The following is a 19,976-nucleotide window of genomic DNA, read 5'->3' on the forward strand; positions in this document are numbered from 1 at the left end:
AAAGGGGACAGGGAAGGGAAATGCTCTGAAACAAATGTGGGTTTTTCCAACAAAAGAAGCTTCCCTGATAGACGCCCAAAGTGTAAGCCAGAGGCTGGAAGAGGCATCGCGGGAAGTGGAGTATGAGCATTTCATTCGGTTGCCTTAATTTTTATTCACTTTCCAGTCATCTGATTGGTATTGCAAAACATCTTTACAACATACAAACGAGTCCTTTATCAGCCAGAACATATATTGAAGGAATTCTTCCTCCATCCCTATTCCTGGTGAGAACTAAAAAACAAAACAAAACAAAAAAAAAAACACAAAACAAACAAAAATATACCCCTCCCATCCTCCCACCCCTAAGCCAGTAAAGCCATGACAACAGCACCTTGACATTGTTTTAATTCCAACGCTATCAGAAGTTAAAAGCAGTAAAACAGGTAGAGTACTAACAAGAACAAAGATAACTACTATCTAAAATGTAAACGAAGTGTTTTGGTTCAAATTTTCGTTGTTGTTGTTGTTTGTCTGTTTTCTGCAAGAGGAGGGTTTATTATCAATTCACAATTAAAGCAGCATGCAATTTATTAATTTTTTTTAACTTTTTACGTTTTCAATTCTTGGCAACGGCAACAAACCACAACATTATCGAGGAATGTAATGCAGACTTTTTTTTTTTTAAAGTTGTGCGCAAATGACTGTTTTCCTTCCGGTCATGGATATGTCCAATAAATAGATTGTAGAACCACTGTACTGTATAAACTTCATTTATACATGCAGTTCATAAAATTATTTTTCTTAACTGAATAATTTACCCTGTTATGTATATATACAAATAGATAATTTTTGTCTCAATATACTCTATACAACATAAAGCCACTATCTTCCCCTTTTAATGGTCAATGTACATACACAGGAAGTGTCTATCCTTATGAATCGCCAACCAATTCTCTTTTTGCTATCCATGGTGAGCGCGCGCACGTAAGACTGGGTAGTTCGGCACTGGGAGTTCCAATGCCTTTTGTCTATGCCCCGGCAGCCCTCTTTTGTGTAGCCCATCGGATTGCACTTGGTCTCGTAGAAGTACTGCTTCAGCTGGCCTTTCGATACCGGGACCTTTTCCAGCACTGTGACGGTCCCGCCCGACATGTCCACCGCAGTCTTCTTATCGGCCGCTGTAACCCACTCGCTAATACTGTCACAGACGCTCAGCTCCCCCCGGCGGGCCGGGTCGGAGTGGCGACGAACCCTCATGGACATGTTTGCAGCATCCAGGTAATTTTTGTATTCCTCAAGCAGAAAGAGAAGGGGAGGCTCCAAAGGCACTTGACTACTGAGCATCACCCTGGAGGTGTACAAGTCCGCGTCCTTACTGTTTTCCTCGTTGGGCCGTACTTTCTGGTCCTCATCTAGCAGCTCTTCTATCACGTGTTCAAAAGTGTCAGCCAATGATGTCAGGCCTTTTGAACCTGCCTTGGGCCCGCTCACGCTCTCCAGAGCCCCGTGTGTCCGCACACCTGGGTAGGCCAAGCCACCTTGTCCTCGGATGTTTGCTTCTTTCATGGGGGCAGCCTTCATGCAACCAAAGTATGAAATAACCATAGTAAGGAAAAGGATGGTCATCACTCTTCTCACCTGGTGGAACTGTGGAGCGGAGAAAACAGAAACAGGACATAAAACCGGTTAGGCTTTTCTTTCTCAGAGATACAATGTGGGCCATCTGATTGTAATTCCAGGCCATTCTGCGTGAGGTTTTTTTTGTTTTTTGTTTTTCTTTTTTATGTATTGGTGATAAACTCCAGCTGCACCAGACACATATTAATGTCAATAGTGTGTTATATGTGGTTTAATATAAACCAGAGACGTGCAGTGTTTTCCCCAGGATTTAGCATAGAAACCCAAGATTACATGGCTGCTAAGCAAGTGAAAAAATTGTGGCTTCAAGATCTCCTCTTCCTCCCACTTTAGCAGCTTTGTAAGTTTAAATTTTAATGATCTCTGCTCATGCTGTCACTAGAAACACAAAATCAGAAATGTTACTAAGCAACAACTGGAAGTGTAATAGTAAAATTTTTTTCAAATTAGCAACGGGGTTCTATTGCAGGAAGTGTGTGAGAGGAACAGCAGTAGCCTGAGGGGTCTGAGAGGGCCCTCTAGCCATGTGACACAGAGGCCCTTCAGCACGATAAAGTAGACACCAGGGAGCTAGAAGGTGCCTTTACACTGATGGTTTTTTATCTCCTAGAGAGATAATCTATTAGACTGAAGAAGGATAATTTTGTTGAACCATCCGGTTTTACAAAGGACACAAACTGAGCCTCCTGCCATAAAGAAACTTTATATTAGAACTCGGGTTGCCCAATTCCAGGTCTAGCATTCTTTCTACTACACCTGGATGGTGGTAACTGAAGAGGTTTTGCTTTTTTCTAAACAGAAATCATTTTCTACACACTGATTTTAACGATGTATCTATGCCTGGGGCTGATTGGAAAACAAGGTGTCTGCTTAAGAGAGAACTGGGAAGTCAGCACTAAAAGGCACTAAAGGCTATTTCAAATGTCTCCCATGTATGGACTCTATGCTTATCTCCACTAACTCTGAAGCCCCTCACTCTTTAGCTTTTCTGGCTAATATACAGATGCTCTAAGAAATCCTGACTTCTCTTTGTACTGGAAATGCGGTCCATTGTGTGTGTGTGCATGTGTGTGTGTGTTTCTTAGCTTTGGATTTAAACCTTTAAAGAGCTGAGTGGTATTTTGCAATAGTGTTTCTTGCTATGCTTTTGAAGTTCCCTGGGAAGTCCCTTAACAGCACACTACAAAATTAATCTTTTCCTGTTTGCCAGAGGGTAGCTCTACTCTAAATTTGGCTCTGTATCTACAAGCATGGCTCTGGGAAACCAATTAGAACAGATGAACAAGCAAAATGAAAACGTACCTATTGACCAACCCAAGGTTACTGCCAGGTGGTGAAGGACTTCAGAACCACTTACCTGAAGCATCATGTCCCTCGGTAGCAATTAAGAGAAAACATTCCCCAGCCCTGACATTTTAACTTTATTCCTGCTTCTCAGTTTTGGAACATGGACTTACAAAAAGACATACATGTGCCATGGATGCCATCCTGTACAAATCAGTAGGAAAAGGGACTGTGGCCCTGTCCATGAAGTATCACTGAACGAGAAGGCAACCTACCTCCACTCCACAGGTCATACCGCAGAAATGGGGGAAAACCCATTTGGTATTCAGAAGTGAATGTTTCTTTCTCCACTTTGGCAGGAGATCACATCTCTGGCACTAAGAGACTTTATTACCATCCCGAAACTCAGAAGTCCTTGTAGATTCATTCTTACTTTGCATGAGTAGTAAGAATGCTCACAGCTGCTTGGCTTGCACAATGACCTGACATTAGTAAGGACAAATGGTTTGAAGAAACCATTCAACTAATACCAGAAACTCAGTGAATGTTCTGGATTCTGCAGCATCAAGGGAATGGACCCTTTGCTGGAGGATTCCATTTCGGGCAGGCAGTACTTACACCACTGAATGAAAACCCTTGCTCATAGTATTTCTGGCCCAAATTAAAGCGACTCAGAAGGCACTTTGAATTTAGGTCAACTTTTGATGAAAGAATGCAAATTTAGAACACTTTACTCCAGCTGTTTATATCACAGTGGTATGAATGGCTATCTCTTAATACCATATTTCATCCAACCTAAGATATCATCATTACAAAACACACCATTTTATGTATGCCAGTAAGAAAGAAAAAACACTGTCAAACTGTTGCTTTCTTGTTTGTTTCATATTTCATATTTTTGTTTCATATTTACTGAAAGAGCTTTCAGATTTAGTCATTTTTATCATATACAACTCTTGTGCGTACATAAAAACAGAAAATAAGCAAAGTAAATTGGTTAAGGCAATGAAGACTGTCATAACTGTTGTCTAGCCAACAAGAATAAGATGACATCAACTGTAAGACACAATCCAACTTCAGAGATGCTAAAATATGAAAAAAACATGATCTTAGAATCAATGAGGCATTGATTTAATAAAGTAAATTTAATAAGTATTCATAAATGCCCACGCTAACCACCTAAAATGGCCCAACATACTGAGACATCCTTGATTACAGAGATGGCAAATTTTTTTATCATGAGTACTATGGTATGAGTCTTTTTTTTTTGAAGGAGGTTTTTTTTTTAGTTATTATTATTATTATTATTTTTAAAATGGGCAGGCATCGGGAATTGAACCTAGGACTCCGGCATGGCAGGTGAGAATTCTGCCACTGAACCACTGTTGCCTGCCCTGTATGAGTCTTTTAATGATACATTTTTCTACACTTGGTTTAAATAAGTTCACCCTGCCTTTGACTTGTCTCATTTATCTTTTTATTAATAACTTTTTGATTAGAAGTAGTTAGTGCTTGATAAATTATTTTCTCATCAGTTCCACAAGCAAACATTTCAAGGGAACAAATGACATCTGAATAAATATTACTTAGCTTTCATCCTGAGGCCCAAACGTGGGCAGCCCTCAAAGCTGAACATCTGCATGGATTCAGCAATTAACTCAAGGCTGATAGAGTCCCACTCCACATATCCAATCCTGCCCTCCGAGTAGCACTTCTGCAATGCAGTTAGCCTACTTACTTATTTGGCCCTTATATGGCCTACTCACTTATATGGCCCTGAAGTCTAGTGAGCTAACACTAAACTCAATCCTTTTTGTTGGAAAAATACCTCCTTTTAACTTTTGTGTTTCTGACCATGACTTCTTGATATTCTGGTAACCAGACCACACCACACCAGATTCCTGGTGAGGAATCTTAGATTTAAGTTTGACAACACCTTTCTGGAATAGCTTTCAAATCCAATCATTCTAGAAATAGTCATGAAGCATGTAATAATGTGGATGGACCTTGAGGACATTAAGCTGAGTGAAATTAGCCAGACACAAAAGGACAAATACTGTATGGCCCCACAAATATGAACTAACATTAATGGGTGAACTTTGCGAGTTGAATTAAGGACACAGGTTATCAGGAGATAGAAATAGGGTAGAGATTGGGCATTTGGTGCTGAAGGAATACAGATTGTACAACAGGACTGACTGTAAAAATTCAGAAATGGATAGCACAACACTATCTGATTGTAGCACAATAATATAAGTACACTGAACAAAGCTCAATGATTGAGGAAAAAGGGCTGGGGACATGTATGAAACCAGAAGGAAAGATAGAGGATAAAGACTGACAACAGTATAATTCAGGAATGCTGTTCTAGTTTGCTAGCTGCCGGAATGCAACACACCAGAGACGGATTGGCTTTTAATAAAAGGGGATTTATTTTGTTGGTTCTTCAGAGGAAAGGCAGCTAACTTTCCACTGAGGTTCTTTCTTACGTGGAAGGCACAGGATGGTGTCTGCTGGTCTTCTGTCCAGGCCCCTGGGTTCCAACAACTTTCCCCGGGGTGACTCCTTTCTGCATCTCCAAAGGCCTGGGCTGAGCTGCAAGTGCTGAGATGAGGAATGCCGAGCTGCTTAGGCTGTGCTACATTGCGCTCTCTCATTTAAGCACCAGCCAATTAAGTCAAATGTCACTCATTGCAGCAGACACGCCTCCTAGCTGACTGCAGATGTAATTAGTAACAGATGAGGTTCACGTACCATTGGCTTATGTCCGCAGCAACAAGATTAGGTATGCTCACCTGGCCAAGTTGACAACTGAATCTAACTAACACAAATGCCCAGAGTGGACAATGATGGTGATTAAATGTACAAATATTGAAATGTTTTTGCATGAGGGAGAACAAATGAATGTCAACATTGCAAGGTGTTGAAAAATGGATGGTATACAGGAAAAAGTACAATCAATGCAAGCTAGGGTCTATAGTCAATAATAACACTGTAATATGCTTTCACTGAATATAACAAAAGCATTATGCCAAAACTAAATGTCAACAAGCAGGGTGCATGGAGGTGGGGTATGGATTCTTTGAGGCAGAAAAGGAAATGTCTTCATAAAGATTATGGTGGTGAAAGCATGTCTGTTTTCTTAGGTTGGATTGTATGATGTGCAAATAAAACTGTTTAAAAATGAACAAAGAAAAAACAAGTACTAGAGAAAATGTGGAGAAAGAGATGTAACTATTCACTATTGGTAGAGAAGCTGAGAGGTGCAGTCCGTTGGAGGGCAGTTAGGTAGTTCCATAGGAGGCTAGGGGTGGGGTTACCATATGACCTTGCAATCCCATTGCTCAGTGTATACCTGAGTGTGGGGACATGAATGGACATTTGCACACTGGTGTTTATGGTGGCAATGTTCGCAATTTGCAACAGAGGGAGGTGGCTAAGGGTACAACAACTGGGAGAAGGAATGAGGTACTGTGGTGTATACATACAATGGACTACTGAGCAGCTACAAGAAGGAATGAAGTTATGAGGCATGCAAGTAGGTGAATGAACCTTAAGGACTACTGTATGTTGAATGAAATGGCAGAAACAAGAAGACAAATATTATCATGCCTTACTCATAGGGACTAACTACAATGTACAAGCTTGGTGAATTGAAGTCGAGAGCATGGGATATCAATCAGGCTGGGGCCTGTAAAGGGTCCTAGATTGTAAGCTCTTACAGCAGTCACATATATTCAGGAGTTGTAACTGTTACTTCTAAATTCTGACATACTGAGCTGTTTGTATATAACCTGGTCATTTGTGAAACATGAGACTCAGAGCTCTAAATCTATGAAAGTCAGCAGTACGCCCCTACAGGAACTATTTAAAAAGTTGTGAAAGTGATCCGACTTCAACTAGAGATATGAATGAAGCTGACCTGGATAGGAGTAAGGTAAATTAGAATACAAGGTCAAGGATGATACATGGTCCATATTTTAAAACTTCAACTTCTGTGTGAGACCAAAGGGAGAGATGTTTATCTGGTGCCAAATTTATATCTTGGGTAGCACATTACCTAATTGAACTTATATGGTCAGTTTAGTTGAACACCTTAAGTGCACGGAATCTTGAATAGGGCGTGAAGTCTTGTTGGTTTGTAGAGTTCAGTGTAATGCTCCAATATATCCCAGAGAATTTGGGCAATGCAAAAAAAAAAAAAATATTTGCAAAGTCCTCTTGGTGGGCTAGGGAGAAAGAAAGAAATATTCAACTTCCCCATTTGGGGAATTCCTGATACTCTTGCAAGCAGTGGGTACAATCAAATCAACAGAGTGAGCCCCTGATCTTGGGGTTCACCCCTATGAAACATTCCTGCAAAGAAGAAGCTAAGCCCATTTACAATTATGCCTAAGAGTCACCCCCAGAGAACCTCTTTTGTTGCTCAGATATGGCCTCTCTCTCTGGCCAACTGACCAGGTAAATTCATTACTCTCCCCCAATGTGGGACATGACTCCCAGGGGAGTAAATCTGCCTAGCAACATGGGACAGAACTCCAGGGATGAGCCAGAACCTGGCATCATGGGATTGAGAAAGCCTTCTTGACCAAAAGGGGGAAAAGAAAAATGAGACAAAATAAAACTTCAATGGCTGAGAGATTTTAGAGTCGAGAGGTTATCCTGGAGGTTATTCTTATGTATTATATAGATATCCCTTTTTAGTTTTTGGTGTATTGGAGTGGCCGGAGAGAAATACCTGAAACAAGCTGTGTTCCAGTAGCCTTGATTCTTGAAGATGATTGTATAATGATATAGCTTTTACAATGTGACTGTGTGATTGTGAAAACTTGTGTCTGATGGTCCTTTTATCCAGGGTATGGACAAATGAGTAAAAAAAAAAATGGATAAAAATAAGTTAATAATGGGGGATCAAGGGTAAACAAATCGGGTAGATTGAAATAATGGTAGTCAATGAGAGGGAGGGGTAAGAGGTATGGGATGTATGAGGTTTTTCTTTTTTCTTTCCTTTTCTGGAATACTGCAAATGTTCTAAAAATGATCATGTGATTGGATACACAACCATATGATGATATTGTGAGCCACTGATTATTCATCATGTATGTTCTGTATGTACGTGAAGATATCAACTTCAAAAATCCAGTCAGAGGTCTAACTCATTTTTCTTTTAAAACATTTCTCCCGTTCATCCTTGTCTCCATTCCACTGCTACCCTCTTGGTGCGGCACTTATCATCTCGTATTTTATGACTACAGTGACACCTGCTGTACTCGACATCTCTGTTTCATTCATTCCTGAGGACCACTGCCTAACTCATCACGCTCATCTTATCATTCATTGCACAAAACTTGCAAATATTTTACTGTCCTAACACATCAAATCTAACCTTCTTTACCTGGTACTCACTACCCTCCAAAATCTGGCCTCTCCTTACTTATCTAACTTTCCCACTCTACTCAAAGCTTTGCTTTATTATATTACTCAATGCTTTATCACCTCTGATCTGACAAGTCTGAGCCCTTGGAATCACATACACAGTACTGCCTGGAAATGACATGCTCTGTTCTTCTTGCAGACTCCTCTCTCTCCTTCTGGATAAATTCTGCTTATCCTTTATGATCCAATTCAAGCATCAAATCATATATACCACCTCCTCTAATTACTCCAGCATACACTGGCCCCCTTCTCCTCTAAAATTCCACCTTACATCGATTTAGTACTTCATTTCATACTCAGTTGTTAACTGTATTTGATAACTATGGTCAGCCTTTAGTTGGGTGACAGCTCTCTTAGGGAATGGATGACGTGTGATCCTCTTAATACTAATACTAATATGAATATGAGAGGCTGCATCTCTCATTTCCCTACCATCAGTGAATAGAAACATCCTTCTCCACATCTTCTCCAGCACTTCTCTCTGTTCATTTTTAAACTCCTCATACAAGCCAGCCTAAGTATAGAGTCATGCCTTTGCCACCATACTCTGTCTAAAGAGATTTCTTTTTCTTCCACACAGAATTATATCCCTTTCCCAATCCCCCCGCCTGTTGATATTTAGTTTTAGCATAGTGCCTTTGTTACATCCAGTGTAAGCATATTACAATGTTACTGTTGACTATAGACCCTAGCTTACATTGATTGTGCTTTTTCCCTTACACTATCTATTTTCAACACCCTGCAATACTGACATTCACTTGTTCTACCTCATGCACAAATAGTTTTTAATTTTACATTTAATCACTACTATTGTACACTTTAGGCATTCTTAAATTATACTGTCTCAGTCTTTATCTCGACCTTTTCTTCTGGTTTCACACAGAATCATGTACTAGTACTACTCAGTTTAATAAAATCATCAGTGTGAATTGTTACTAAGAGAAAAGAGAGTGCTGAAATCAATTTTCACAGGAAGCCTTTCTGTGTGGGAAACACCAGTGAAATAACTGAACATATTAAATATAGGCTGCATTAATCCCAAATTATAAACTCTAAGTAATTTGATGGAGGGCAATTATCGGTGATAAGCATTCTCTTGAGTTCCTCTAATAGGGTAGAACTTTACGTGAATAATTAAAAAGCAAATAACACCGCAACATACTAACTGCCTCTACTACTTCCTTGGTAGCTCAAATCAATAAGACACTTAGATAGTTGTCAGTGATCGTAATCATAGTAAAATCTGAAATTTTAAATCTTTTAACTTCCTTTTCTTTTTCCGTTTGCCTTTTCAATAAGCAATTTTATATACACTGTATTAAGAAATCATTAGAGATTAAGTAAAAGCCTCCATGACAATTCCCACATTTTAGCCCTTCAGATGAGACTTCATTACACAAGAGATAAAAAGGCTGTACAATATTGCTAAATAGACCCTTAGTCTATGTATCTGTGCATACTTAACAAATTCACTGGTGTCCTCCAATTCTGCTCTAAGACTTAAAACAATCAAGTCAACTACATTTATAAAATTCTAGGAAGATTTTCTTAGGCCCATACTCAGAAAATGCAATATAGTACATGGGGCTGAAAAGAAAAATCAAAAAAGAAGAAATGTAGTTTAGCTGTAAACATAACAAATCTGTAAACCTTTCACAAGTCTTAAATATTCAGCCAGATGGACAATCATGACGGCATGTTGTAACAACATCTCATATTCATCTAAAAGACTATAGGATGCTCACAGTATCATTTGTTTTTACAAGGCTTGCCATGGTTTTATAATTATTTGATTACAGGGAGAAAGGACAGGTAATATTATCCTCATTATCCAGATAAGATGATTAGTGGTTCAGAGAAGTTAACTAATATCTAATGCCCCAAAGCTAACAGGTCATGCGTCTCCTAGTCCAAGCTTTTACCATCAGGACACACTGCCAGTTTTTGAATATTGACTGCAGGGAAGAGAGACGCTATGCCATGAGGGGTGGTCAAGAAAGAAGCTCATAACATGTGAACTCAGATTTCTGTAGTTACGTGTGTCCTGGAACCCAAGATTTTAAAGGCAGCACCATAAGATGCTACTTGGTAGTGCTAGATTATTCCTGACCTATAAGACCTTTCAGCTTTAAGGCTCGATTACTTCAATGGATGGAATTTCAGATAATGCGGTATTCTTCTAAAAGGAAGTTTTACAAAAAATTTACGCATGTTGGAATCAAGATTCCATGGCCAAAGCTAAGAAGGGGAACCAAACAGCAGTACTGATGATTTAGGCACATACAGAAAAAAATGCAAAACTTTGTTCCTAGTCCCTTTGGTCTTGTCTATGAACATGTAATCAAAGAAGATATCATATAAAGATATGGCTGCTCAAAGAAGATATCCTATAAAGATATAGCTGCTCATCTTAGATTTCTATAAGCAGCAAGGATAATGGAAATGTTGAAGAAATTATCAAATAATATTTAATTCCTAATATACATGATACAAGTATGACTATAACAGACTCCCTTAGTGAAATGTTGCAAATCATTATAAAAATCCTTCAGCTTGCATCCATTTCACTACATCCATTTATTAGCCTTACATTTTTGTTCATTCATTTGCCAGATATGGAGTCTACCTTCAAGTCTTATAGTCTAGAAAGGAAGTAGGATATATAGATAAATAATTAAAATATAACAGAGAAAAGACCAATAAGAAGTGTAAATAAAAGGCTGCAAGGAGAAAGAGGTTACTTCTAGTTGGGGAAATCAAAGAATGCTTTGTGGAGAAGATTTTGAAGGAAAATATCTAGGAAAGACACCAGTGGATGGACAGCAACTTGAAAAAAGGCAGAGGTAGGGGGTATGGAGTAAATTTGTGGAGAGAAGAATTCTGGAATAGGAATCGTGTGAAATGAGACTAAGAGACTCCAAATTATAGAGGGTTCTTAGGATGACGCTGAAGTTCTTGAGTAGGGGAGTGCTTCAAGATCAGTTTATCACTGTATGTGGGAGGACTGGAAGGAATGGATAAACTGGAAGAGACAAAGAAGTTCACTGACTTCATTCTTAATAGCATGAAAAATAAACATTAAGTAGTTACTTAAGTGTTGGGTTAAGGACTTGGATATGTCTTTTTTAACTAAAGAATTAATTAATTAATTAATTTTTAGGCTGAAGTGGGTGGCAAAAAAAGGGGGATTAGAGAGAGGCTTGCAAGAGCAGAGTGGTAACCATCGGTGATGTCTACATTGGCCAAAGGGAGGAAAAGGATGAGGAAAGGTGGAGGGAAGGACGTCTGAATACCCCCAGTATATTACTACACAGTGGTTAAAAACTATATATTAGGGCGGACTGCAAACTCTCACTCCCATTATAATTACCCTGAACCTTGATTCCACTGCTCAGTACTTTTAATTCAAAGATCTCCAAACTCTCTGAGAATATTAAGTAATTAAGACTCCTAAGGCCCTAGAGGTGCAGGTAACTATAATTATCACCATTCTGTACAGCAGAGAAAGTGGACCAATTTTTAATCAACTCACCCACTTTCTGTTGTTCCCTTGGTAGAACAAGTTCAGAAGCCTAGATTCCAAAAGAAAACTAGGCCTTAATCTACAGGGACTAGTTTTTTCCATCCCTCTGGATTATTTCTGTGTTATTTTCCCATTACATATATATTGCTCAACCAAGAAGAGTGATAAAAAGCCCCTGCACATTCCTCAAAGAAAATAATAGGCAGTTTGAATTCACAAATAGGATGGGGGGAAAAATGCAATGGTCACAAGAGATGCTTACCTACTTACCTTGATGCCCATTCAACTGAAATTAATAAATATCTTAACAAACAATATCTGATAATTCAGATGTTCCAAGGCTTTATAGGAGGTGACTCTAATATATAGCTTTTTGTTTGTTTGTTTGTTTTTTATTTATACATGGACAGGCACCAGGAATCGAACCCAGGTCCTCTGGCATGGCAGGCAAGCATTCTTGCCTGCTGAGCCACTGTGGCCCGCCCTAATATATAGTTTTTAACCACTGTGTAGTAATATACTGGGGGTATTCAGACGTCCTTCCTACAAAACACAGTGCTTCATACCACCGTGTCCTCTGTTCCTCTGATAAGTCCGAGGTGTTCAGTGACACTTGCAGGCATTACTTAGCCTCACTAAGAGCACCAGAGAAAATGCTGATTCTTAGTTTATAATTTATGCATTTGGAATGATGCATATGTTTAACTACCATGAGAAGAAAATATTTTGTGGAATCATTAATTTGACAGATAAATTTACCAAACATGAATCTTTGATAGAAATCACATAGCACTGGTCCTCTATTTCCCTCTCTATTCCCCATCCCATCCCTGAATCAAATGAGGATTTTTGTATCGGTGAAAGACCTCCCCCTCCCAAAGTAAAATATTCTTCCCTGAGTTAGCACTTGGAACAACTGAGGACCTTGCACAAATTAGGTTCCGGACAAATACTGAATGACTCAGTATTTGTGCTGGTAATATCTGCATAGCATTCAGGGAGGTGCAATTACAGCATGAGCAATAGTCTTCAAGCAAGCTGAAATGATGGCATACATTTTTAAGTAAGGGATAGAAAATGCCCGACACAAGGACCAGATCTGGGCAGGAATCCCCCGTCTGGCATGCAAACCCCAGGCCCAACTGCCACCCCCCAAAGTGCTCTAAGTGCCTCCGTCACTACTGCTCTAGAAAGCCTACCACTGTACTGTAACCAGCAAGGCTTCCTGAAAGCCAGAACCACCCAGAGCTGACAGTCCCACCCATACCTTCTACTCCTCCTTCACTTTCTCCTCAAGGAGCAGCGCTGTCCAAATAGCGCACATTTCTAATCTAATCTATGATAAAGAAGTCCTAGCAGCAAGTACACACAAGTCATGTGCATGCCAAACGAGTAAGGTGTCTTAAGACGCTCTTATTTTAAATTTCAAAATTGCTATTTTTTAGTTTACAGGAACCATATCCAGTTGACATTTGATTAAAACCTCATGAACTTTGATTAAAAATATTTATTTCTTTCAGCCTCCTATATTCTGGAGCAGCTAGAAGGAAAAATGTGAAAAGATGGTATGGTAGCCCATGACAAACTCTGGGAGCTGTCCTGTAACTACTTGTTGAAGAGTACTTTGAAAACTATTGCTTTTTTCTTTCTTTGCTTTGTATATGTTACAATAAAAAAAAGTTAAAAAAAAAAAAAAAAGTTGGCGAGAGTACCAGTGGGACAAGTACAAAAGCAGCAGAAAGATTGGAACTGACCCTGGAGAAAGAACAGCCAGTTCTCTAGTCTTATAAGGTAAGTTATCTTGCTTTTCAATTAGGCCCCCAATTTTGCACATCCTTATCACTGACTTTTATTTTCTGCCATTTTCCTGCTTCTTGGCTCCCTACTAGATATTGACAAGGGCATTGGGATGGGGCAGAGAGGATTAAATTCATGTTAATCAATTTTACTTCTGGTACTCTGTTCTAGTAATAATATTGTGGAAAAGTGAAAAAAAAAAACCTCATTAGTTAGGATTCAATTTTCTTTAGAATTTCAGATGTGACATATTACAATGAACAAAAGTAAAGTTCAGATTTAACAATGTTCTAACTAGTGTGTTCCCAAAACCAAAGTTTCATTTACCAAATTGTCATTTGTGGTAGACAGTGATGTTAAAATAAGGAGCTACTATCTACCTGGTTCCATGAAGTTTTGGGACCCATTTTGTAAGGAATGACCTGGAAAACTCAAATAAACATCATGTTTAATGATAGGTGAAATCATGTGGGGAAATATTTATTCCTGTAGAGACAATGACTCTTGAAATGGTGAGTAGGGAGATAGAAAAACAAATGTCATTGTAAATAGGCATTTAAATTGCACCTAAATATACAGACTTCTAAATTTATAGAAAAAATTCAAGTACATACTTCATTTTATGCAACCTAAAGATTTAAACTTCAGATGGTTTTTTTGAGTGTTATATTTAAAAATTAAGCATTTTAATGCAATTTAAATTTATTACTAAAAATAGCCCAACAAAAGGAGAAATTTATGGGGGTTGAAACTAGCCCCATGGGAATTTACCCTATACCTGTGTTTCAATGTGTTGCATGGGCTATCAGCATCGCCTATGAGCTTATAAGAACCACAAAATCTCAGCTATCCACTTCACCCACCTGCTAAATCAGAACCTGCATTTTAACAAGATTCATACACTTCAGAGTGATTCATATACTTATCAAAGCTAGGAATCAGTCAACTGAAGGATGAAAAGAAAAAAGCTACCTTCCTTTTTGGTACAACTTGTTTTATTGTGACATTTATTATATGGGAAAATATCTTTGCTTTTGTAATAGTATTAAGCAAAATCTCTATTCCTTTTATGTCAGTTGGCTTTTCCATTGTTGTGGCATAAACCATAAAGTGCAGGATATATATATATATATATATATAAATGTGACTGATTGAATGAAAATTATAATTATAGAGTACTACTGACCTAAATCTGGACTTCACTCAATCATTAATTTTTATCTAAATGCTACAAGGCAAGTGCAAGCATAACTGGCCTCCCTGATCACTTACACAGCCTACTGTCACTCACTCAATCAGAATAGAGCATTAATATTACTTTCAGCCAGATGTCTATTGTCCTTGTGAGTTCTTCTGTCCCGAAATGGTAAGACAGAGAGACAAGACAAAGCCAATCAATAGCAGATTTCTTATTTCTAGAGTTGTCCTGAAACCAACAGATAGATCCAGCTATCTCCTACCAACTACTATAAAATAAACAAAATTAAATAAAGTAAAATAAAATAAAAACAAGCAAACAAATAATAACAAAAATGCACACAAAATAAAACAACAATAGCAGCACAACAACAAAACTGTACTATGCCGGCATATATATCAAGCCTTAAAAAACTCAGTACAATCCAAATATGGCTCTACCTCAATCAGGTGCCTGGCAAGAATCCAATTTCTCAGTTAGGTTCCAATACTTGGGATCATTTGCTTCAAGACTGAGGCACCCAAAAGGGTAAAAAAATAAATTAGATTTCCAAAGAGAAAAATAAAATTTTCTGAGGGAATGGGTAGGGCAGTTTCATAAACAGAACTAGCGACTAATCCATTGTTTACGCTTTTTCCAAAGAACTGCAAGGATTGCTAGGTTGCAAACATCAGGAAGTCACCAAGTTCACTAGTACAAATGCAAATGACTTGCACTGGGAACCTTGACAGGGTTTTGCTATTAAATCATTTGCAAACAGGTAGGGCTGAGATGATAAAGAGCCCTATTTTCTTCCCAGGCAGCATCCCAATTATCACAGGGTTCCATCTTGAGCCCCATACAGAAAAGCATAGATGTCATCCCAGTAAGAACCTGCCTCCTCTAAATTACAAACAAGAGATGTCTCCTAACTGGAGCTATTGTGAAAGCATAGCAGATCATTGTCTTTCAAGTTTCTGAGTCCAGGAATAAGCATGCCTTGTACCTTAAAAAAAAGCAACTGCATTCTATGTCCCTAAGGGGAAAACTTGCGGGAACTCCCTCAGACCAGAGGATAAAGGGAATCCCCTTTAGGAAAAGAAGTTTGCCAGTATCTGGGAACAGGCCAGAACAATCACAATTTTAAACACACACACACAAAGAAAGTAAGTTAACCAGAGTTTCCCATTTCAGTCTCTCTCTTCAGAATTGGCAACTTTTGACCAACAGGTTGCCTCTAGGGTGTTGCTGGATATCCTGAGCTCCTGCCATGAAATGCTGTGGGAATTCCAGCAGTCATGAGCCAACAGCCTGCTAGACTGCAGAGTTAAACACCATTGCTACACACACACACACACATACACACACACACACACACACACTCTTAATGAACTCCAGAGCTGTGGCAGAGGCATGCCCTTCCCAGTTTTTCCACAGATGGTGCTCCTGACATTTTCCATAGCCAACATACTCCTGTGGTTAATTAATTATCTGAGCAATTTCCATTATAGAAAGAATATCTGTAAATAATTAGATCCATCTTAGGTCCAAGCCGGCAGGCTTCAACTTCATTAATCCTGAAAGAGCTGAAATGAGAATGGGATTGATGATTCTCACCTGATGAATTCTCACCCTCCAGATAAGACCCTATCCTCTGATGTACACAGAGTGTTAAATTTTTAAAAAGCAGAAAAGGTGGGAAATGGGTGGGGGAAGAAACTGGAGAGCTAAGTTGCTTCTAGAGACATAAGAATAACACCTCTTTAAAAACGACTATCACGAAATCCTAGGGGAAACATAAAATTAGAAAGAGAAGACTATTAGCTCTTGCTCACCTTTATGAGACCATTTTCAGGAATAAGTTTGTTAAATTCCACTGAAGCACAAATGCACACACCACAGCCCTTCTTCTGGGGTGTCTAGTCATACAGAAGCATGTGGGCAGGTGCCAAAACATGTGTGGACATGCAGCCCTTTCTGTAGCAACTCAGCGTTCGAGTCGTTAACGAGGATTAACCTCCCGCACACATGGAGAAAACTGGCGGTTCCACACATCCAGTTGTCCTTCGGGTTATTTTTGCATCCAACTCTATAATTTCTTTAATTGCTGACTGTAAAGCACAGGAAAGTGCTCATTATTTGTAGCTTAATGCAGGAAGAAAAATAATGGAACGTGCTCCCCTGCCCACTGCTCCACCCTAGTACCCAAGGCTTCTAAGTGTCACTGTTCATCTGAGTAGCACAAGGGAGCTGTTTCCAGGCCCTGTGCATAATGAGCCATGTGGACCCTATTCTGGAAGCTGGCCCTGCTTCAGAACTACTATAAAATACGAGGAAAATATTAACATCTCAGATGACAAAAGACCATATGGCCGGTCAGAAAATATCCATGTCACCGAAGCCATTAGAGTGTACCTATATGGAAACATTAAATTCTCTGGTGCCATAAGCATTCAGACTGTGAGAACATCTGTTTCCCTTTTTACTGAACATCAGTTTCTGCAGAAGCCATGCAAACTTACGCACAGTATATTTAATCTAAGGAAGAAGATGTAGGCTGTTTTCCACATAGGATCTACAAATAAATACAATACTGGTGGGTGGAGGTTGTACATGTGTACGGGTGGGGGATTTCTGGAAGATGCTCTGAACAGCTGGATAAATGATAATATCAAGCTTCTCTTTGTATTAAAAATGATTTAAAAGAATACCTAGCATTTATTAGCTATGAAGAACATAACCTAATTATTCACAGCTTATAACTGAGGAAAGGGAGGGTCAGAGAGGTTCAATAAATTGTCTGAAGTCATAGGCCTGTCATGTGTAGAGATAGAATCTGATCTCCAAACTCAGAGCCTGAGCTTGCAACCAGGGCCAGCCTGCAGTGCCTCTTTCCATATCAGGTCAAATGTGGGTGTCACGTCTTACATTTTGGGGGAGGTCTACTTGGCAGAGTTATCCCGCAGACCTCCTGCACCAATTTCTTATTTATTTAAGCAGAGACCCATGTAAACATACCTGGTAGGCATAGTTTGTGTCCACACTGACTGCACAGAGTCTGAATATATCTAATGTCTCTTCTTACTACCTTCCACCCAATACCTAATGACTACCTCAAGGTACCAATCGTATAGCATACTTAAGAGGACATAGTGTCAAATTATGTGTGAAGGTAATTTGTTTGAGATGTCAGATCATTTTCCCCTGGGAAGATCTCTTTGGACATTGGAACAGAACCACATGCTTTCCAGATCAGCAACCACAACTACATAATACTCCCGCGTCAACTCCACTTGAGTAAGAATAGTTCAATCAAGTCCCAAGTGCTGACAAGCCTTTTTTTTTTTTGTTATACTTGTGATATAAATCTTTTTAGCACCCAAACCTAATATCCTCAGAGTCTGGAGGCCTCCTTCCTTATGTCATCCTACTTGTGACTCAACCCATTTGTCCTGCTATTCAAGAATCTAGCTGACAGCTTGGGATATGAGCAAAAAGAATGGTATAGCAAGACAAGCTTTCCTTCAGGAGCTCAACCTCATTCCCAAGGAGAAGTTCAGACAACTAGCTGAGACCACAAAGACAGGAGAGCTGATGGTCTAGCGTGGACAGAATAGCATCTTCTCACTGACCATGACAACAGGGACAATCGACTCAAAATAGTCAAAGGGACAAGCGTTATGGGGAGGAGATCTCATACGGTTCTGAGCCACCAACCTGGTACCCAGAAGCACTAGGCATGAATGACAGAGGCAAAACGGACCCCATGGCCACACTGTATTGCCGCAAAACAGACACCTGTGCCGACATCCTGACTATGCATGGCGTGTTAGATGATGATGTGGCTCAGAAGACAGAACACCTAGCTTCTGGTCATAGTCAGCGCTGGGAAGAAAACAGATTTTCAACAAAGCAGCTGCAGAGAGCCTGAGAACAAAACTGGAAATGCCTGTTATGAAAGCCTTCATGGGTATTACAAAAGAAAATGCTTGTCAGTGATGTGTCAGCTAGCTTCTGGTAGTCCACCCTTATACCCAGGAATGAGCTCTTAAGCAGGCCAGGTACAGTCATCAATGCAACTCTCCAAGTGCAAGTATTCCATATAGGGGAAGAGGAGTGGTTTTTCTCCTTAAAGTGGCTGCACCAAAAATTCTATGGGAAAAAAAATACAATTAAAAAATGTCCAATTAGATTGCATAACCAGTCTCCCTGGCTCCATTTTCCATACGTTCCTGTGCATTGGGACTGAAGGAAATTTTTCCTAAACAGAGCTCACTGTCCTCAGTGAAAAATAAGACTCAGAATCTTTCCATCAAGAATAGTTAGGAATTAAATGAGGACCGGAAAATACACTCTATAAAATGAGAAGACATTATCTTGGCCATAAATCATGTGTTTTTATGTGATGCTCTATTTGCATAATGCACAAAACTGCCTGGCAACTTTAAGGGAGAAGTCTAGCGATATTGCATCATCGTGCCATATTTACATTATACCCTCACAGTTTTAATTTATCTTATAAAGTACTAGTTATTTAATTACAAATCTTGGGGGAAGGGCAAAATCTTTCCTCAAAAGAACATTCCCTTGGGTGTGAGAGTTCCTAGCTTGGCAAGACTTCCTCTGTGATTTGGGATACACTGCTTGAACTCAGTCCCTGGAAATAATGTTAATAACTGAGAAAAGAGAGTTGAAATCCTGGTACCCAGTGCTTTTTGCTGGAATAATTTTCTTTTCTGTTCTAATAAAGGCTGTTGTGCTCTTTAGATCCAGCATTGATAGTGATATGAAAAATGGATGCAGTTCAACTTTCCATTGCAGGAAATTCTACAAGTGGCAACAAAGGTCCATTGCACATGTGTCACTAGAGGACATGGAAAAAGCCCATGATCCCAGTGAGGGCTTTCCCTTGGAACTGGTGTCTGCAGCAGTTCAACTGGCCCACTGCAAAGCAAGCGCAAATTAAGTGACTTCTTTGGAGTTCACCTCTTGTTTCTAACCTTTCAAATTGACACATACTCTGTTGGTGAGATTGTGGAGAAACAGACATTCTCATATACTGATGGTGGGATTAAAAATAGTTCAAGCCCTTTAAAGGACAATTAGGCAATACCTATCAAAATTATAAGTGCAGTTTCC

General features: G+C 39.3%; 1 protein-coding gene across 1 annotated transcript; it reads right to left on the bottom strand.

Moving 5' to 3' along the window:
• Nucleotides 1–378: 378 nt before the first annotated feature.
• On the bottom strand, nucleotides 379–16,892 carry BDNF (brain derived neurotrophic factor). The gene is given in 3 exon segments (XM_077112279.1): nucleotides 379–1,629; nucleotides 16,673–16,763; nucleotides 16,765–16,892. Coding segments are annotated over 3 exon segments (984 nt in total). The 3' UTR covers nucleotides 379–864.
• Between the last annotated feature and the right edge of the window lie 3,084 nt (nucleotides 16,893–19,976).

This window comes from Tamandua tetradactyla, chromosome 8 (assembly GCF_023851605.1).
Source record: "Tamandua tetradactyla isolate mTamTet1 chromosome 8, mTamTet1.pri, whole genome shotgun sequence".
In the NCBI taxonomy this organism is placed as follows: Eukaryota; Metazoa; Chordata; class Mammalia; order Pilosa; family Myrmecophagidae; genus Tamandua; species Tamandua tetradactyla.